Raw genomic sequence first — 22637 nt, 5'->3', positions numbered from 1 at the left:
GAAACATTACGTGATTTATAGAACCTGAAAATTGACTGGGCACAGAGAATTAGTAAACAGAGAAGGAGATGTAGTCAACCTTGGTTGATAACCAGGAAGATTTTCAGATTTAGGGAAATTATGCTTTTAGGTATAATTATTTGGTAACTTTGGGACAATTCACAAATGACTATTTCCTGGAAGATCTAAAAAACTATGCTTTTTATATCAAAATTAAAATACAGCCAAAGAAATAGATTTTTTTGGCCAAAACATACTTTTTATTTCATCAAAATTTAGTTTAATCTCAAATATATCAAGTCCTAGTTTTGAATTTATGATAAATATTTAATAGTATATGCATGTATACACAATACCTATGTAATTATAGATTTATTTGTATAATTTTTAGAAATTGTGTTTAAATATATCAATACTTAGGTAACTTATGTCCCATGTTTATTACTGTACCTGCTAGCTACATCTTTTACTGTTTTAATTAGAATTGTTAACAAAGAAAGATTTTTTTTCCTCCTCTGAGAGACTTGGGTGCCATTTTGTCTAATTGTTCCTTATGTTAAACTACCATATTATAAGCTTCTTTGGAATAATAAAATAGTAGTGCAGTTATCCTCTTAAGGATCTCTAAGTTTTTATGCCATTGCAGCTTGGTGGCATTCTGGTGACTACAGATTGGTGAATGAGAGGGGCTAACATTAAGACAGTATTTTTATACTGTTTCATAAAAGCATTACCACTGTCATTGACAGTAAAATGTTTACATTATTAAAAATTAAAATATAAGGAGTTCAGTGCAGTTTACCTCAGTATTATAAAGAGAGCTTATCAACTATCAATCAAGTGCATAAAACTGAGCAAATTTGTTTGTATGCTATTTATTTGAACTAAATCTCTAATAAGCCTCTTTTGCTAATTGGACTTAACATTTATGTTGCTAAATGAGAAGCATTTTGGCTGCTATGTAGGGTGGTAAGACCTACCCAGTAGAATAAACAACTAACATCTGTTATCCCATCCTGCTCCAGCTTGGCTTTTACCAGTTAAGTACATCAGCCCTGAAGTCAAGGTTATCAAATATGTGAATGTCTGGCATGCCCACGTTTCTGTGAAGGCAAAGAAATAGCACATCATGAGTAAAAACTAGCCAACCAAAAGATATTGAGTACAGCTGGTCTATTTTGTTTTAACCTTTCCAAACCCTACAACCTTAGGCAAAGACTGGTAGATGTTTTAATTTTCGTAAAGCTTTTATAGTAATTATTTTGATAAGTAATTCACCTTTTTTCTTAGTACTTTCCTACCTGTAGAATTTGATGCTGATAATTGCTAGGCTAAATGCAATTACTTGCATAATACATTTATATTTATTTTCTTTTTAAAAAGAAGCTAAACTTGGATTTGGCTGGGCTTCGGAAAGAAAAAGAAGATTTACTAAAGAAATTGGAGTCCTCATCTGAAATTACAAGTTTGGCAGAAGAAGTTGCCCATGTAACAGTTCCACGGATACAAGTTACATCACTTGGCCCTTCAAGGAGCGTGGATTTGGAAATGAAGCAATTGCAGTGTAAACTCAAGGTGATTATAAATTTTATTAAAGATAAAAATATATATTAATCTACTGAATACTTAGAGACATGCTTTCATCAATTCTAATTAATTCTAATAAATATAAATTATGGTATAAATAATCCCTAAATTATTAATACTACATTTGACCTCATGTTTCTATTTTAGCTTGGTAGATTCTTATCTAGTTATTTAAAAATACTGTTCTCTGAAAAAATGACAAGACACTATGAAATCCTAACTTAGGATATAATGGAAACTGGCCATTGTCATTTCTAAGCCACTATTCAACTTCTCTCTGCCCTCCAACGAACAGAATTCCTTTCAAACATGTAATGTATCAATTTAAATAGAATTACCTTCCTATACACACTTGCTACTATTTTAATTTGGTAGTTCTTGGTTGGAGATGGGGAAGGAGGAGGGGAGTTGGGGGAGGGAGAGGAATCTAAGGTGAGTTAGTTTAATAGATTTCAACAAGTTAAACCTGAGATTGAGAATAAAAAGCAGTGTACCTTTTGTTTATAACAAGTTGTGTCTAAGTACAGGTGAAACAGTCAACAACTTAAAGGTAAGCCTGGCCTTAGAAATTAAAGAGAGTTATCTTGTAAGAAGTGGGATTTGTGAGTTTTAATTGGGAAGTTCATTTTCTTGCTTCTTAAAAGAAGCTCACTTAATTCCTTACATATTAATTATTTTCTTCTGTGGGGATTGCTAGCTGGAAGGTAAAAGGACATTGTATATGGGACCATAGCTATAAGGAGAGTTACTCAAAAGAAAAATCGGGTTGAAAATACACAGAACACATTAAGAATGGAATAACCATGACTGTTAAGAGGGCATTAAGATATAGAATTGTCAGGTTAGACTCAGTTGTTTCAATTCAAAATAATGTATGTGTGCTCTCTAATAACATCTTTAAATGGAAGATTACCAATAGGATTAAACTAGAATGAAGTTTAAAGTAAATTTGTGTATTCTTGCTTGAAAATATTTTGCTATTAATAACAGTGAGATATACCCATTGGTATTAATTTAGTTGCTTCTGAAATACCATCTTCTCAAGTTTTTATGTGCAGAACTTGCCTTGACAAATACATTTTATAAGTTTATAATAGAAATGTGAGGAAAAATAGTTATGCAAGTTTGGTGCTATTATATATCTTCTCTCTCTCTCTCTTGTTTTTTAATGGACACACCAATGACATATGGAAGTTTCCAGACAAGGAACTGAATCTGAGCCGCAGCTATGGCATAACCAGATCCGTTAGCCCACTGTACCAGACCGGGGTTGAACCTGTGCCTCCACAGTGACCTGAGATGCTGCAGTCAGGTTCTTAATCCATTGTGCCACATAGGAACTTCTATATCTTCTAAAGTGTGTTTCTGTCTCTGAAAGTGGAATAAACTGCATCATGTGTGTCTTATGGTATGTTTTTACCCATATATAAAATATCTCTCACTTTGAAAGAATGTGAGTCACAAAGGTAAGAATGCCTAAAGCAATTTATTTATTTATTTATTTTTATTTATTTATTTATTTTTGTCTTTTGTCTTTTTGTCTTTTGTTGTTGTTGTTGTTGCTATTTCTTGGGCCGCTCCCGCGGCATATGGAGGTTCCCAGGCTAGGGGTTGAATCGGAGCTGTAGCCACCAGCCTACGCCAGAGCCACAGCAACGCAGGATCCGAGCCGCGTCTGCAACCTACACCACAGCTCACGGCAACGCCGGATCGTTAACCCACTGAGCAAGGGCAGGGACCGAACCCACAACCTCATGGTTCCTAGTCGGATTCGTTAACCACTGCGCCACGACGGGAACTCCCTAAAGCAATTTAGATCTCACTTGATACAAGTTTGAAGTGACATTGTCCAGTTCTAACCTGGAATACTGGAACACTGACCAAGCTACATAAGGACAAAAAGATAAATCTTACTTTTCTCTTATTTCATGTTTTAATACAGAAATATTCTGGAAGACCAGATACTTTTAAGTATATAATGCTCTTTGATACTACACATTTCTGTTTTGATAATGTATTAGTTTGCTAGGGCTGCCATAACAAAATACCACTGAGAGGGTGGCTTGAATAATAGAAATTTATTTTCCAATAGTTCTGGAGTGTGGATGTCTAAAATCAAAGTATCAACAGGTTTGATTTCTTCTGAGGCCTCCCTTCTTGTCTTGTGGAAGGCCACCTTTTCGCTGTGTCCTCACTAGTCATCGCTGGGTCATTTATATTGGATAAGGTCCACCCATGTGATCTCATTTTACTGTAGTTCCCTCCTTCAAAGCTCTATCCAGATATAGTCACATCTTGAAGTACTGGGGATGGGGTGGGGACCAAATCAGTCCATAATAAATATCAATTCTAACTTAACACTCTTCTAAGAATTAGCTTATTTTCTACTTAACTTTTTTCATGCTTAGATAAAAAAAATGATTAGATATGAATCTCTTACAGGTCTACATACATATATGCTATTTTATCTAATTAATATTAGGCTTTTCTATGTAAAGTCATAAATATACTTAAGAAAACTGAGGCATAGTGAATAAGTTAGTTGTCCAAGTTCACACAGCTAAGTGATAGAGCTAAGGTTAGAATTTAAATCATTTGTCTCCAGTCTATGCTTTTATTATGAAAATTTTTTAAACGTTTAATAAAAAAATAGGAAAGCTTAAGCAAGATAGATTATTACCACTATGACATATTGAATATGTGTTTTACTCCAGATTTTGTCATGCTGCAGGTAAGTATTTTGTTGTAGGAAATGGAAAAGTGTGACAGGACCTGGGTTTTGATCATTCTTTGTTCATTAACTTCTTGTGGGACTTGACTGAGGAAATTACTTAGCTTCTCCAGAAGTCTAAAGCAGGGATATTTTTCTAAGCACTGCAAAAGAATTTTTTAGGATTGAACAGAATAGCTGTGAGATTTAGGTTGTCTGGCAAAAGTATCTATCAAGATGACATTGTTTTATTTATTATAATTCTGTAATCCCTCAGTTATCCAGAAGTCAGAGTTACAGCATTTTTAAGGCACCTAAAATAAGAGGCTTGAGTCTAAAAACATTAAAGAATCAAACAGCTATCTTAAAATCCACTTAATTTATTCTATTGAAGATATTGTCAGGCTTCCTCTACTGCCTGTTTTATTTTAAATATAGCTCTAATGAGTTTATTTGTTTAGCTTCTCAGCAGAAAACACCTCAATAATAGCAAATTAGAAGTATGTATATTAAGGAGTAGGATGAATGTTTTTAGGCAGAAATATGAGAGGAACAAGAATTTATGATCCCAGATTTACAAAAAAAGAAACTATAAAAATGTTAAGGTAAAAATACAAAATTAGTAAAACAGCAGCCAGGGAACATTTAGAATAGTGCTAAGTAGCCATTTACATCATTGTAGTTCTTAAAGGCATCACTGCATAATGATATAGTGATAATAAATTAGATATAGTGACAATTAATATAGTGATAATATTTATAATATTAAAGTATCACTGTTAGCTTAATGTAATCATAAATTATATTTCTAAATGAATCAACAGTCATTCCAGAAAGAATTTAAGATTAATGATTAAAGCTAAAGCTTTAGTTATCTGGTAAATTCACTAGCGTGGATTATCTTATTCTGTCAATGCTAGAAATAACACATCATACATCCCTGTAAACATGTAAATATGATGGATCACATAACACAAAACTTAACCAAAACTTTTAACATTCAATACAGCTGCCATGTTGAGGTAGCCTTGGGTTTTTAAGAAAATTAATAAGAGATTTAGTGTAAATTTTAAATTTACATATGCCATACCAATGAGATATTTAAAGTCTGTCTAATGAATTTGACTCATATTTATGTTGTATGATTAATGGTTTCATCTTTTTGGATTTATACATTTTAGCATAAATCAAACTGGAAATAATTCTTATAGAAACAATTGATTATAGTTATTAGAAAAATTACTAAAGTAACTACTCCAAATATTTTGTTATCATATTTTATTATATTTATGCTAGTTTACTCTTTTAAAATTTAGCAAATGAATTAATGTATTTCCACATTATCTTACAGTAAAAAAACAAAACTATCAAAGGATTAAGTAATATCTCAAAGTACATGTGTTTTTAGAACTTGAGTCTAAATTGGAAGGTAGGGTTCCCTAACACTCTAGTTACTACCTCTGTGCAGACAGTCTAGGCTATGCAGACAGCAAATACCACAAGGCTGTTCTGCTTTCAAAAAAATAATAATTTTGTATAAATGTGTTAATAATTAGTATTAATAATAAGTTCAAGTAAGGAAGTATTTAGTATTCATAAGATTTTCTATCAGTTATCAATTATTGTATAACAGATTATCCTAAAGAGCTAAATGTAGCAGCCTCAAACAGCAACAGTTTATGATTTCTTATGATCTGTGGGCTCAGCAAGTAGTTCTTTTGCTAATGCCTGCTGGGTTTACTCATATGCCTGCATTCTTCTAAACCAAGGATGTATGTAGGCTAGATATTCCAAGAGAGCATCACTTATAAGCTGGTGATGGGTCTGCTGGCTGTCATCTGGGGTACCTCAGTGCTCCTCCAAATGGCCTTTCCTCCATATTTGCTGGAAGGTGATCCCAGAGTGGCATTTCAAGAGGGCTATAAGAATTTAAGCCCGGGATCTGATAATTGTGGTGTCATTTCTGCCGCGTGCTTTTGGTTAAAGCCTATCATAGGCCAGACCAGATTCAAAGGCTTGGGAGATGGATTCCACCTCTTGATGGGAGGAGCAGCAAAGTATTTGTGACTATGTTTAGTCTGTTATAGGTTATTAGTAAATCTAGAATTAGTTTTAAGTGATCTCATTAAACCAAAAAATACTTAATCACATACACATTTACATTTTACAAGGGCAATCCGTACTTCCTGTAAATGCATTTTGAGTGTATACTTCTAGCAATTTACCATACGGTGGTGTTCATCTATGATTTTGGCATGTTATATAAAAATTTTAGTGTGCCATGGTATTCCTACTAGAACACATGAAATGAAGAATTTAAAAATGTTTGTGTTCATTTTAATTATAATTAATTTTTGCAATATATATTACCCTTCATGAGAATGACATTTTTATGCTGTTTTAGAACAAGATTCAAAGGTATATTTATGTGTATTTTTAATCTAGAATGCAACTAATGAACTCACTAAACAATCATCAAACTTGAAGTCTCTGAAATTTGAACTCCTAGCAAAAGAAGAACACATAAAGGAAATGCATGAAAAGTAAGTGCTTTATGTTTTTATCCATTGTATTTGGTGCCACCTAGTGGTGAATAACTCTGCACCCAAGAAACAATACCAACATGTTAAAAATTGCTTTCCTTCCTTATTTTGTATTTAAGCCTATATAAGATGAAATTTTAAAGACTATCACATATAATAGGGTTAATGGCAAGAGAGTTACTATATTTTAATTAGAGTAAGAATAAAGTTAGATTTTCCTTCTTAAATGTATTTAATTTTGAGTAAGTATCAATTAAGGGCCTAGAAACTATGAACAGAAAACTTAAAATGTGGTAGTTATTTGACTAAAACTATATCTGTAGGTTTAGTCAAATATTGGATTTAATGCCTAAGCTTATAAAGATAGGGTGGAAAAAAGGCAAGTTTTGTTATTTAAAATAACTGGAGGATTATAAAAGTTCGTACTTTATATGTTTGTACTAAAAAGGGTTTTAAAATGTTCTGTCTCACAGAATCAGAATAATTTTTTTTGCATCTTTTATAGGTATACCAGAACCTAGTGATAATGTGTTTATAAAGAATTCTAATTCTAATAAATTCACAATTTGAGATACATATATCTCATATATGTACATGTATACTGCATTATAAGTAAAAGATCACTTAAAAGTGATATTAATAGATAAAACCGTTAGACAAAATGGTTCCTTTTTAAGCAGAATATCTTGAAGCTTGTTTAAGAGGTGGTCTTTCTTACTATTTACCAGTGGGAACTTTAGAAAACCAGTCTTTGAATCTTGGCTGCCTTACCTGCTAGCTCTGAGCTTCTGTCTGTCTGTCTGTCTGTCTGTCTGTCTATCTATCTATCTATCTATCTATCTATCTATCTATTTATGTATGTCTTTTTAAGGCTGTACCCCCAGCACATGGAAGTTCCTAGGCTTGGGGTTGAATTGGAGCTGTAGCTTCCAGCCCACACCACAACCACAGTAACACGGGATCAGAGCTGTGTCTGTGACCTACACCATAGATCACAGCAATACTGTATTCTTAACCAGGGATCGAACCTGCTTCCTCATGGATACTAGTCAGATTCATTTCCCCAGCCACTACGGGAACTCCTGAGCTTCACTTTAACAGAATTAACTCATAAAGTTCTAAGGATTAAAGGAGTTATTAGATGTATAGTACTTACAACAGTGACTGGCATGTAGTAAGCACTCAATAAATGTTAGTTGTTATGGTTCTTATTGTGGTAGTAGTAGTAGCTGTTGCTGCGTCTACATTTTATAGTGAATGTTTTCATCTTAAGCTAAGATGTTTTATCAATTCAATCTCATATGATATTAAATTAGAACATGTCCTGCCTAATTTTAGTGTCTTTACATGACATTATCATATTTTATACTTGTTTATTAAAGATTTGTTTTTCTTATCAGTGTTACGCTTTTTGATAATCTCTGAATATTACTTTGGTTTTTCTAGGCAATGCAAGAATGGAATATAAATATAATAATTTTAAATTTTATAAATATTATTAATCTTTCTCTGTTTTTCTCTTTTTTTAATGAACATATATATATAAAATATTGTCATTACCAAGTCGCCACTGGATTGTGGATTTTACAAGTATTCAAAATATTAATGGAATAATATCTTATCCCATGCATTTTATTAATTTGCAATTTCATGAATATTGGATAGCATTTAAAAATCAATAGTAGGTATAGCATTGGATAATATGTAAAATAGCATCACTTTTAAGGTATTTTCTTTTACTCTTAAAAAATTGCCTTTTTCTCTTTTAAGGATGTCTCGGATGGAGAGAGATATAACAATGAAAAGACATTTGATAGAGGACTTGAAATTTCGACAGAAAGTAAATTTGGAAAGTAATGAGGGTATTAATGAAATGCTAGAAAATCTTGAAAAAAAGGTATCAATTTTTATTCATTGACACTAAAAATATCACTTGCCCATGTATTTACTTTCTTAATGCAAATATTCAATCTTAAAATTTATAGTAAACATTTATAAAATACATGTGTATTGTTACATAATTACATTATTTGCTCTGAAACTACATTATGTGTTTTAAAATTCAAGACTCCAAAATTCACATATAACATAGCCATACATCTTTTATATATTTGTAAATATACCATGAGAAGATAAAGTTTGTTTTTAAAAATCTTTAATAGTTCTGGGATACATAATTCCATTTTCTTCAACATTTTCTTTTATTTAAAAGTACTATTTATAATGATCAAATCATGCATATATTTTAAATGAAAAATATTATAATCTGTAACTACCAGAAGTTCTTTAAAAAGTGTCCTCACCACAATTTTTTTCTTTTTTTATTAAAGTATAGTTGATTTACAATATTTCTTCAATTTCTATTGTATAGCAGTCACCATGATTTTTTTAAGTGTCCTTTTTCCTTGTATGCACTTAACTCAGTGTACTTAGGTAGAGTCGTAGTTAAAATAGTTGTATAATATTTGATCCCAGAGTAGAAATCAGCAATTTGCTGACTAAGAGATATTTTTTGTTTAAAAAATTTTAAAAGGTGCTATTTACACAACTCATAAAGCAGCTTGTACTTTGGCATTCACTAAATGTCATCCACTCCACAGAGAGCATCTCCCTTACTCTCCTTGTTGGAGATAAAAATGTAAGTAATGCTCGGATGGATTTAAGAGAGAAGATTTTACATAAGCAAGACAAATGCATACATATTTCCTTTCTGTTTCTCCTCCACACACACCCCCTATGAATTATAACAACTTCCTCTGGGTTTTTTCAATGCTATTCTTTAAATTTTGCTCATTTTTTTAAACTTCAATAATCATTTCAGATACAGTCTTATAATATTTGTGTAAGTAATCATATATCTTTAGTATCATTAAACTAAAAAAGAAAAGGTATTTTCTTCTGCTCTTCTATGAAATGTATTACAAATATGTTGTATTACTTATTTAACTTTATTCTAAAAAGTACATGTTGTACTGATCTTGAAGAAAACAAACAAAAGTTATCTATGACTTGGCTTATTTAAGAATCAAAACCAACCATCTTCTGCTTAAGGAAGTTTAGGCTAGTAATTAATGTAGTTAAAATTCACATTACATTATTTGGTGAAAGACCACACATACCAATATTCATAATGTTTTGTGCAGTTTGGGGGTTTTTCTTTCTTTCTTTTCTTTTTATGACCACAACTGCAGCATATGGAAGTTCCCAGACTAGGGGCTAAATCAGAGCTGCAGCTGCCAGCCTATGCCACAGCCTCAGCAATGCAGGAGCAGGATCCAAGCTGTGTCTGTAACTTACACCACAACTCACAGCCAGATCCTTAACCCACTGAGCAAGGCCAGGGATCAAACCCACATCCTCAGGGATACTAGTCAGGTTTGTTACCACTGAGCCACAGCGGGAACTCCCAGGGGTTTTTCTATTGATTAAAGAATTGTTAGTGCTATTCATAGTATGAGTTCTATAAATCTTTTACTTGAATTTGCTGTCATTTATGAAAAAATAAACTAGGCTTATTCATGTATTCATTTGGTTTCCATTGATAAAACATAATATAGAGCAAGCATGATTTTACCAATAATAATTATCTTTATGCTTTTTTTGTAGGTGAAGACATTAACTGAAGAGTGTTCCAACAAGAAGGTATCAATTGATTCACTAAAGCAAAGACTTAGTGTTGCTGTGAAAGAGAAGTCACAGTATGAACAGATGTATCAGAGAACTAAAGAGGAGCTAGAAAAAAAGGTATGATTTAGGACATTTTAGCTTAGAGGGGGAATGTAACAATCAATGTCTTTTTCATTTTTAAAGTTGTCGTTTTTTTTCTCCCCAAAACTACTATGAGCTACTTAAATGTTTCAGATAACTGCAAAGAACATTTATATTGCTACATAAAACACGCTAAGAATGTGTTTACTATTAAAGGTACTGCTGTATTAGAGAAACATTTTCTAATAAATAAAAATGATTATTAAGAAGTGGCATTTATATAAGTGGATATAAATTTTTAGGTCCACCTAAACTTATAAACTAATTAAATATTTCCCTTTGATATATGAAATCATTTGGTCTAAAATAGATTCCATATCTTTAATGATATATAATTTTTTTAAAGCATAGATTTATTTTGGCAATAAATGTATGATAATGTGTGCTCAGGATATTCATTGAAAATGAACAAAAACTGCTGTCAATTTTACTCAAATAAAAATAAATACAAGATATATAGAGTAAGGAAACCCTTTTTTTAAAATAAATTGTATTGGAGTATAGTTGCCTTAAAAGTTGTGTTAGTTTCAGGTATAGAGCAAAGTAAATCAATCATACATATACACATATCCAGTCCTTTTCAGATTCTTTTCCCTTATAGTGAAACTCTTTTTTTATCTGACATCTCTAACTTCCAAATATGTTTCAGAAACTTTTTTTTTTTTATTCTGTGGTTACTGATCTTTTGCAGGATCTCAGGCTTACTTTCCTCGTATCAAAAATAAATGAGACTGAATCTGCAATGGCAGAAATTGAAACAGCAGCATCGAAGCATCTTCAGAGATTTGCAATGCAAAGTGAGCAGGCCCTAGAAGCTGCACAGAAGAAACTGCTGTTAGCCAATGAGAAAGTGGAAGAGTTCACCATATTTGTGAAGGTGTGAATTCCTTACTAATTTGTACTTTACTTCAGGCAGAGTAGGCAGTGGCTGACTTCAGATGATTTGGAGAGTGCCTGAAAGTTTCTTTCTGCTTTCCTAAACCACAGAGCATCTTCCCCTACCCTACTTGCCACATTCTTCAAATTCTCTCTATAAAAGGTTTGTTTTTATAACTTGAGTTTTAAAATTTCTACTCTATTATTAATTCTTTTCTTAATGTCAGTTTAGTTATGAAATTGTGTCAATCACATGATCAAGACAGGTTTTAAGACAAAAGATTTGAGTCTTTTCCATTCCAAAAATCATCCAAACAAGAACAACCAGAAACCTGCTCCCTCATCATTGAAGTTAGGAGACACTGAACCCCAGTCTATGACCTTTCAGATACGGAATGCGTAGAGGAATGGTAAATGATTTAGCAGGAAAAAGGAAGACCAACTGAAGTGCCTGCCAAGGGTGTACCATCTAGAAATAATCTGACCACTGAAGAATCCCAGAAAGGCTCAGGCATAACTGCAGAAGGAACCACCAAAGCTGGGGGTAGTGGGGGAGGGGAGGATACTAGGCTAAAATGGCTACTTTGTTTGAAAGTCTTTGTAAGGAGTTTTAGACCTCTGGTCAGTCCTTCTGCTCTGCACAGTCAGCCGGTATTCCTCCCTTAACTGTTCTGGCAAAGCACAGGGAAGCAGTTCTGGTTTCAGACAGGAGGTGCTGAGGGCTGGGAACCTGGTGATTGCTCCTTTCTTTTTAATCCCATTGTGAGTTGTTTAAACCTGTTTCATGACTTTTATTCTGCCTTGTTTTATCATCTGCAAACAATCTGTTGCCATTATATTTATGATGGGTTCCTTCAGGTCAAGGGCAATGTTTGATTTTTTTCTTTTTTCTAAATAGCTTTTCTGAGATAGGATTCATACAGCACACGTATTTTATTCATTTAAATAGTACAATTCAATAGTTTTTATTTTATTTATTTATTTGTCTTTTTGCCTTTTCTAGGGTTGCACCTGCTGCATATGGAGGTTCCCAGGCTAGGGGTCTAATTGGAGCTGTAGCCACCGGCCTACGCCAAAGCCATAGCAACACGGGATCCAGCTGCAACCTACACCACAGCCCAAGGCAACACCAGATCCTTAACCCACTAAGCAAGGCCAGGGATCAAACCCTCAACCTCATGGTTCCTAGTCAGATTCATTAACCACTGAGCCACAACAGGAACTCCTCATAGTTTTTAGTATATTCACAGGTGTGTGCAACCATCATCACAGTCACAGACAATATTTTGTTAATCTCTACCTCCCAACATGTGCCATAGTGGCTTGCAAAGAGTTGGCATGCAGTAATGATCACTAGCTAATCAAATTGAATTTATATTAGGAATATGAAATTTTAATAATAGTTTAATATTAGTTTAATAATTGGCCTTTAGAAATAAGAACTAAGACAATTTGACCACTGTGAGAAAATAACTCTTTACTTTTCCCCTTTTCTCCTGAAAGCCCAGCTTTCTTTTTTTTTTTTTTAACTAGTCTGTTGAGTTTAGGTTCCTCCTGCTACTTATTCCTTCAGATGGCATTCATTATTGAAAACTGGATTATCACAACAGTAGAAATTTACCTAAAGATATATTTTTAATTTATAGAATCTTTGTAAAATCAAGGTTTAAGTGTCCTTCTATGAATTAAAATAACATCATCACCCACTCCCTTCTTTCTCAGATAACCCTCAACTAGACTTGCTTTACATATATATATAATTATTGTGTATATATATTAATGTATTAGTGTTGTCAAATCAGTTATCCCCCCGAGTATTGATCTTATTTATAAGAAATAACATTCCTGGGCTTATAGACTGAATATAAGATGACAGATAACTGGATCTTATATGTAATGCTATATTCTTTATTCCTCTAAAAATAGGAGCTTACATTTATGCCTGTGTTAGAACAAACTCCTTACTTTGTTTCTTTGGAGAACATAGATTCTTGAGAGAATTCTCATTTTAAAAATATCTACAAATGATCTCTTTCAATGAAGATTTCAAATAGTGTAAAGTCAGACCAATAATGCTTGCCTCAGAGGACTCTAAATGATTGCAGAGTATTAATTTAAATTTAGTATTTTAATCATAATTTACTTTTTCCAGATTCAAAATGTCATTCCTCCTAAATGCTTGTTGAGAATCTCACTGCTTAACTTATGATAAGTACTCTCATTGAATGTTGTCATAAGTTTACTCATGATGTAGAGCCATTTTTGTTTTGTTTATGAAGTCTTTTGGCTTCATAAACATTTGTTTTCTTATTTTATATTAAGTTTAAAGTTGTATTTGTTGCATTATTAGCCAATATATAAAATATCAAATACATAATTATAAGATTTATTATGATGCTAATTATGTTTCCTGAAATAGTCTTTGAATCTGTCCTTTATAAAAATAAGAATTGGAAGTTCCTGTTGTGGCTCAGTGGGTTAAGAACTTGACATAGGAGTTACTGTTGTGCTCAGTGGTAACGAACCCAACTAGTATCCATGAGAACATGGGTTCAATCCCTGGCCTCACTCAGTGGATTAAGGATCTGAGGTTCCTGCAAGCTGTAGCACAAGTCGCAGATGTGGCTCAGCTCTGGGGTTGCCCTGGCTGTGATGTAGGGCTGCAGCTGCAGCTCCAATTCAACCCCTAGCCTGGAAACTCCATATGCTGCAGGTGTGGCTGTAAAAAGAAAAACAAATTTTAAATAAAAATAAAAATTGATAACCAGAAGTTTTTAAAATAGAAATGAATTTTATGATTAAATATATGATTATTATAGACTTGATAAAGTTTTGTGACCTTCATTATATATAATGGATATACATCTTTATTTTTTATTTTTATTTTTTATTTTATTGATTTTATCTTATATTGGAATATATTTGATTTACAATGTTTTTAGTTTCAGATATATAGCAAAGTGATTCTATATATGTATATATATATGTATATATATATATATATCAGATTCTTTCCCCATATAGGAGGAAATTTATTTATATTTATGTTCAGATTGTTTCCCCACATAAGTTATTATAGAATATTGAGTTCCCTGTTCTATATAGTAGGTCCTTGTTGATTATTCTGTATATCTTAGTGTGTATGTTAATCCCAAACTCCTGATTTATTCCCTGCCCCCATCTTTCCACTTTGGTTACTGTAAGTTTGCTTTATAAATCTATGAGTCTATTTCCATTTTAATAAGTTTCTATTTAAGTTTATTTCTTTAGATTCCACATACAAGTGATATCATATGGTATTTGTTCTTCTCTTGCTGATTTACTTCACTTAATATGATCATCTCTAGGTCCATCTATGTTGCTACAAATGGCATTATTTCATTCTTTTTTATGGCTGAGTAATATCCCATTATATATATGTACCACATCTTCTTTATCCATTCTTCCATCAATGGACATTTATGTGGCTTCCCTTTCTTAGCTATTGTAAATAGTGGTGCAGTGAATAGGGGTGCATGTATCTTTTCAAATTATGGTTTTCTCTATTTATATGTCTAGGAGTAAGTTTGCGGGGTCATTTGGTAGCTCTGTTTTTAGTTTTTTAAAGAAACCTCCATATTAGTCTCCATAGTGCTTGTACCAATATACATTCCCATGAGCAGTGTAGGAGGGTTCCCTTTTCTCCACACCCTTTCCAGCCTTTGTTGTTTGTAGACTTTTTGATGATGGTCATTCTGATTGTAGGAGGTGATACCTTGTTATTTTGATTTTCACTTCTCTAATTATTAGCGATGTTGAACATCTTTTCATGTGCTTTTTGTTCATCTGTCTTATCTTCTTTGGAAAAATGTCTGTTTAGACCTTCTGCCCACTTTTTGATTGGGTTGTTTGGGATTTTTTGGTAATGAGCTGCATGAGCTGTTTGTATATTTTGGTAATTAATCCCTTATTGGTTGCATCATTTGCAGATATTTTCTCTATAATGAGTGTACTTCTTCACCTAAAATAGTTTAGCAAAAATTATCTTTTAAAAAATAAGGAGTTCTCTGGTGGCTCAGTAGGTTAAGGATTTAGCATTGTCACTGATGTGGCTTGGATCAGTGCTGTGGCATGAATTTGATCCCTGGCCCAGGAATTTACACAGCCACAGGAACAGCTAAAAATAATTATCTTTTATAAAACAAACTTTTTACTTATGTGTAAGAATATAAATAGTATTTAATGATATGTGGATGCCTAATCTCTAGTTGCTCAAGGGTGACATATCAGTCCTTCATATTTTTCACCAACAATGATATAGGGTGTAGATGTCCTAGGAGATAAACTCAGGATTACCATGGTTTCATGACTTTTTAGTTTGAGTAACATATTAAAGATTCTATAGTGGAGAATGCTAACCGATATGGATGAAGTATTTTTAGTACTCTTTCAGAACTTTTCCCTGTTGTTTCAGTTTGGTACTTAGATTGCCTGCTTTAGAATCAACAGATTCTGTTACATTTAAATGAAATGCATAATTCTGGGCATTATGGAATCAAAATCACGGTTGGGGTGAGGCCCAGTTATCTGCATTTAACAACTTAACTAGGTGGTATTATGCATTAATACTGTTTTGAAAACAGTGATTTTTTTTTTTAAAGCCCAACATTGCTTTTATGGATTGAACTTATATAGCAAAATATACATCCATTTAGTATTTAATAGCACGCTTCACCACTTATGACTTTTTTTTAGGGCCACCCCTGAGGCATATGGAAGTTTCCAGACTAAGGGTCAAATCAGAGCTGCAGCTGACGGCTCACACCACAGCCATAGCAACACCAGATCCAAGCCACGTCTGCAGCCTACACCACAGCTCACGGCAACCCTGGATCCTTACCCCACTGAGTGAGGTCAGGGATTGAACCCGTAACCTCATGGATACTAGTCGGGTTCATTACCATTTAGCCATGATGGGAACTCCAGCACTCATGACTTCTAATGGTAATTTGACATTTGTTTTATTTGATTGTGTTTTGGGGTCAATATATGGTTGATATTGTTACCACTTCTGCTGCTTAATCCATTTCTTTAATAAAGGGCCACAAGCAAACTAATGCTTAGCTGGCAGAGACTGGATATTTGGTTCTGAGGAATGGGTTAGTATCATCCTTCTCCACCCGTGAGGCCTGGCCCCAGGATGGGGTGAAAATGTTCAGGAGATGCCACATGTGGCAGCGTACAAGTGACTTCCTAAATACTACTGAATTAGTATTTTTAAAAATTTAAGACCTTCCATGACTTGAAACTATCCTCTTTAGAGTCCAGTTTTTTTCTCACTACTCTTCAACTCTCACCCAGATAGTGTTCAGTCTTGCCTTTACTCAAGCTCTCCTTTTCCCTGACGTGTCCTTCCTGCTTTGCTCTTTGCTCTAAATCCTTCAGATTTAGCTCAGTGCCTTTTTCATGAGTCCTTTCCTTAACTCTGTGGTTAAGACCTTGCTTTGCCAGTCTGTGGTTCTCTTATCTCAGACAAGTGATCCTCTGTACCTCAGTTTCCCTATCTGTAGAATGAGTGTAATAATGGAACATACCTGAAGAGAAGATTTAAATAAGTTACCGTAGGTAAAGCTGAAAACATTGCCCAGTATACCCAAAGTGTTATCTGAGTGTCACCTTGTAGTACTAGTAGTAATAGTAGTAACAGTAGTAGCAGGTATCATGTATCTCCTGAATAATTATTGAGGATTAATTTTATATCTGCTTCAAGAATGATACTGGAGGAAGCTCCCATCAGGCTCAGTGGTAACAAACCCAGCTAGAATCCATGAGGACGTGGGTTCGATCCCTGGCCTCGCTCAGTGGGTTAAGGATCTGGTGTCGTGGTGAGCTGTGGTGTGGGTCACAGACCCAGCTCAGATGTGGTGTTGCTGTGGCTGTGGCATAGGCTAGTAGCTGCAGCTCTGATTCAACCCCTAGCCTGGGAACTTCCGTATGCCTCAAGTGCAGCCCTAAAAGACAAAGAAAAAAAAAAAGAATGATAGTAGACACGAAGTCACTTAATGAGCATAGTTAAAGAATGTACACAGTTCCTACATGGAACATTACATCACTAGGACTCATTCTGTGCAGAGCTCATGAGGCTATCTGGTACACAAAACTACTTACTAAATATTATTAGTAGTATTAATAGTAATAATGTTTGTTCTGGCTCTGTTGTGGAATCTGTGTTCCCCTTAGTCTTTTCATTTATTCATAGGGCACAGCTAGATTATAGAAGAGGTGGAATGGCCATCTGTTCTAGATCTAGTCTTGAATATGGAATTTTGCCCTGGAGTAAAATCAAATGCTTTGAGCATCTGGGCTGAATATATGTGGCAGACCTGAGGCTTTGAATTCTCCTAATAACTGAATAAAACACACAAGGGAAATTTCTAGAAGTATTTTCTCAGTTTGATTGAGCCTGATATAGGCTTGTTAATGTGCTTGTATGTGAGAGTCATATGCCCAATTCCGTCTTCTCAATGGCTTTTGTTAGCTGATAAATAAATACCAGCCAGAGAACAACATTTAGCCAGAAGCTTAAATCATTTAATTATCAATATGTACTTGCTAAGTAAGATTTAGTAAGATGTTTTAGGCATATAAATTTCTTACTTCTTTAATGAGAACCCATAGAGCAGTATAATTTGTTTTTAATATTTAATATGTACAATTGTTAAAACTTTGGTACTGATCTCTTAATTATGATTTTTTCTGTTTTTTCACAACTTTATTGAGATATGACATATAACATTGTATGAGATTAAGCTACACAATATTATGATTTAATACATTATATGTTATAAAAGGTTTACCACAATAAGATTAGTAAACACATCCTTCACCTCACATAATTGTCATTTTATTGTTATTGTTAATGAAAGGACATTTAACATCTACTCTCATAGAAACTTCCAAGTATACAATACAGTACTGTTAAGTATAGTCACTATGCCGTATACTAGATCCCTGGAACTTCTTGTAACCTGAAAGCTTGTACCATTTGACCAACATCTCATTTCTTCCACCCCTCAGCCCCTGGAAACTACTTTTCTACTCTCTGTTTCTGAATTTGGCTTTTTAAAATTCCATATATAGTGATGTCATCCAGTATTTGTCTTTTTCTGCCTGACTTAATTCATTTAGTATAATATTCTCAGGGTCCATCTATGTTGTCACAAATGGTAGGATTTCCTTATTTTTTATGGCTGAGTAATATTCCATTGTGTAAGGAAAAAAAATACATATATATATATATTCACAAACACATATATGTATCACATTTTCCTTATCCATACATTCATCTATCGATACTTAAGTTGTTTCCATATCTTGGCTATTGCAAATAATGGTGCAATGAACCTGGGAAAACATATATCTCTTTGAGATCCTGTTTTCATTTCCTTTGGTTACATACTTAGAAGTGGGATTGCTGGTAGTTCTCTTTTTAATTTTTGGAGGAACCTCTATACTGTTTTCCATAGTGGCTGTACCAATTTACATTCCCACCAACAGCATTTGTTATCTCTTGTCTGTTTGATAGTAGCTATTCTAACAAGTGTGAGGTGCTATCTTGTGGGTTTGCATTTCCCTGATGTTTAATGAGGTTGAGTACCTTTTCATGTACTTGTTGGCCATCTGCAAATGTTCATTGGGAAAATGTCTCTTAAGGTCCTTTGTCCATTTTAAATTGGGTTATTTGGGGATTTGTTACTGAGTCATATGAGTTGCATGTAGGTTGAAGTCAGGAGGCTTGATGCTCCTAACTTTGTTCTTTCTCAAGATTGCTTTAGCTATTCAGGGTCTTACATAGTTTCATACAAATTTGGTTTTTTTCTAAAATGCCATTGGAACTTTGATGGAGGTCACATTGAATCTCTAGATGGTTTTAGGTAGAATGGACATTTTAACATTATTTCATCAGTGAGCACAGGATATGTGTCTTCTTCAGTTTCTTTCATCAGTGTCTTATAGGTTTTGGTGTATAGATCTTTCACTTGTTTAAATTTATTCCTAAAATGTTATTTTGTTGAGTGCTACTGTAATTGGGATTGTTTTATTTTATTTCCTTTTCAGATGTTTTATTATCAGTGTATAGAAATTCAACTAATTTTTGTCTTTTGGTTTAGTATCCTGAAGGTTGACTGAACTGGTTGATTACCAGCTTTTTCATGGTCATTAAGACTCTCTAAATAAAAGATCATGTCGTGAGCAAACAGAGACAATTTTATTTCTTTCTTTCTGATTTGAATCCTTTTTTTCTTGGCTATTTCCTTTAGTTAGGACTTCTAGTACTATGTTGAAGATGAGTGGTGAGAGTGGGCACCTCTCTCTTGTTCCAGATCTTAGAGGGAGAATTTCAGCCTTTCATTGTTGAATATGTTAGCTTGTGCTTGTATAATATGGCCTTTGTTAATATTTCAGTATATACTTACTATACCCAGTTTCTTGAGAATTTTATCATGAAAGGATATTAAATTTTGTCCACTTACTTTTCTCCATCTATTGAGATGATCATATGATTTTTATACTTAATTCTGCTAATGTAATACATCACATTTATTGATTTGTGTATGTTGACTCATCCTTGCATCCCAGGGATAAGTCCCACTTGACCATGGTGTATGATCCTTTTAACGTGTTGTTTAATTCAGTTTGCTAGAATTTGCAGCGTTTCTACGTCTATATTCATCAGGGATATTGGCCCATAGTTTTCTTGTAGTGTCCTTATCTGGTCTTGGTATCATTAGCTTAAAATGAGTGGGAAGTATTCTCTCTTTTTACATTCTTTGGAAGAGTTTGATGAGGACTGACATTAGTTTTTCTTTAATTGTTTGGTAGTATTCACCAGTGAAGCCATCAAGTCATTGACTTTTCTTTGTTGGAAGGTGTTTGACTGCTAATTTAATTTCCTTACTCATTATTGGTCTGTTTGAATTCTCTGTCTTTTCATGATTCAGTCTTAGTGGGTTGTATGTTCTGGGAACTTAACCACTTCTCGGTTGTCAAATTTGTTGGCATATAATTTTCATGGTAGCCTCTTAGAATCCTTTATATTTCTGTAGTATTGGTTGTAACGTCTTCTCTTTCATTTCTAATTTTTTTCATTTGAGTCCTCTCTTTTTTTCTTGGTTAAGTTTATCCATTTTGTTTATCTCTTTAAAAAACAAACAAAAACAACAACAAAAAATAGCTCTTGGTTTCACTGATCTTTTTTTTTTTTTTTTTTTTTTTTTTTTTTTTTTTTTTTTTTGTCTTTTCTAGGGCCGCACCCATGGCATATGGAGATTCCCAGGCTAGGGATCCAGTCAGAACTATAGCCACCAGCCTACACCAGAGCCGCAGCAATGCCAGATCCTAGCCGCGTCTGTGACCTACACCAGAGCTCACGGCAACGCCAGATCCTTAACCCACTGAGCAAGGCCAGGGATCAAACCCACACCTCATGGTTCCTAGTTGGATTCGTTAAACACTGAGCCACGACGGGAACTCCTCACTGATCTTTTGTATTGTCTTTTTGTCTCACTTATTTCCAGTCTGTTCTTTGTTATTTCCTTCCTTCTACTAACTTTGGGCTTAATTTGTTCTTTTTCTAGTTCCTTGAAGTGTTAAGTTAGATTATTTTTTGAGATCTTTCTTTTTTGCTTACAATGTAGGCTTTTTTTGTTTTTTTGTTTTTGTTTTTGTTTTTTTGCTTAATGTAGGGTCCTACATGGCAGTGGAGGACAGTGACGAGAGTTGGCATGAAGTGCTTAGGTGGAGAGGCTAGCTGCAGGTGGCTCAGTGGTGCAGGCCAGTGAAGGAGACAGGGCCAGATCTCAGCCCACAAAAAGCTGTGGGGGCCTGGGCTGTTGACATGCAGTCCTCCGGCTACAGGGTCTCACCGTAGGCACGTGCATGTCATTGGAAGCCAGTGACAGGAGTCAGGCCAGTGGTGAACAGGTACTAGGCTGAAGTAGTTAGCCCCAAACACATGTTTAGCAGTGGGGATCAGCTACAGAGGTGTAGGCTGCTGTCTTGCACTTGTGCAGCAGCAAGAGGCCAGACTGGCTTCCAGTGCAGATCATGAGGTCCAGTTGGGGGCAAGGAGGGACTCAGGCAGGTGGCATCTGTGATGGTGGAAAGCCATTGGCCATATCTGCAGGGGGTTCATGGTAGCTATCCTGGCGATTGGTTTCTTCAGGTGACAGCTGTTGGGATTCTACCCAGAGCAGGCTACTGTGAGCCATAGCTGCTCCTGCTACATAGCTGGTATTGGTAGCCCAGCCATTCTTCCTTGTTCCAGGCTGTACATGTCCCAGCTTTATCAGTCTCTGGGTGCTGTGAAACTGAAGTAGATCCTTCATGTGGTGATGCGAAAGACTGAGGAAGCTTATTGCTCACCCCATTCTCTCTTTCCCAGTGAAGGGACTCTTTTGAACCAGGGAGTTCCCAACCAGCACTGCCATGAGGGATAGGATGATACAGGCAAGACAAGGCTGTCTTTGCTCTCCTTTGTGTGCAGTTATTCTCAGGATTTTTTGTACCACTGTGTTGCTGAAGTTTCTCAAGTGGACTCCTGTGCTCTTTCAGAGCATTTTTGGTTTGTGCGTCACTGTTTAAGTGTTGATATTTGTAGGCAGGTGGAGGCTGGGTCAACCACTCTACCATTTTGGTGACATCATTTCCTAATTATGGTTTGTAAACAGTTCTATGATAAATCCAATTTGAATTAACTCTTTCTGTCCTATCATGTATGAAAGATAAATGACAGCTGTTTGAAAAGTTTTTAATAAAAATACATTATGAAGTGGGTGAACTTTAAAATATGTAAACTCTAGGAGTTTCCATTGTGGCTCAGGGGTTAACAAACCCAACTAGTATCCATGAGGACATGGGTTCGATCCCTGGCCTTGCTCAGTGGGTTAAGGATCCAGCATTGCTGTGATCCTGTGTTGCTGTGGCTATGGCGTAGGCCAGCACCTACAGCTCCAATTCAGTCTGTAGCCTGGAAACCTCCATATGCCGCAAGTGCAGCCCTAAAAAGACAAAATGTGTATATATATATACATATATATGTATATATATATACACACACACACATATACACACACATATATATACACATATATATTAAAAAGTATGTAAATTCT

The 22637-nt window shown here is 34.4% G+C and overlaps 1 protein-coding gene across 11 annotated transcripts in view; it reads left to right on the top strand.

Moving 5' to 3' along the window:
• CNTLN (centlein) overlaps positions 1-22637 on the top strand; it is a 326291-nt gene that overhangs the window by 273485 nt on the left and 30169 nt on the right. For 10 of the 11 annotated variants that reach the window (XM_084984605.1, XM_084984594.1, XM_084984632.1 and 7 more), the window contains 5 exons: positions 1384-1575; positions 6743-6840; positions 8611-8737; positions 10447-10584; positions 11300-11485. In XM_084984605.1, coding sequence (XP_084840731.1) covers positions 1384-1575; positions 6743-6840; positions 8611-8737; positions 10447-10584; positions 11300-11485 — 741 coding nt within the window. Of the gene's footprint in view, positions 1-1383; positions 1576-2781; positions 4887-6742; positions 6841-8610; positions 8738-10446; positions 10585-11299; positions 11486-22637 lie in introns of those variants that run through there. The other variant, XM_084984583.1, reaches the window with a different exon arrangement.

This window comes from Sus scrofa, chromosome 1 (genome assembly GCF_054392235.1).
Source record: "Sus scrofa isolate SSC_HxYL_T2T_F1_AM1 chromosome 1, Sscrofa_HxYL_maternal_Yorkshire_Landrace_v2.0, whole genome shotgun sequence".
Classification (NCBI taxonomy): domain Eukaryota; kingdom Metazoa; phylum Chordata; class Mammalia; order Artiodactyla; family Suidae; genus Sus; species Sus scrofa.
Note: the sequence above shows the minus strand (reverse complement) of the source record. Positions and strands in the feature narration are given on the sequence as shown.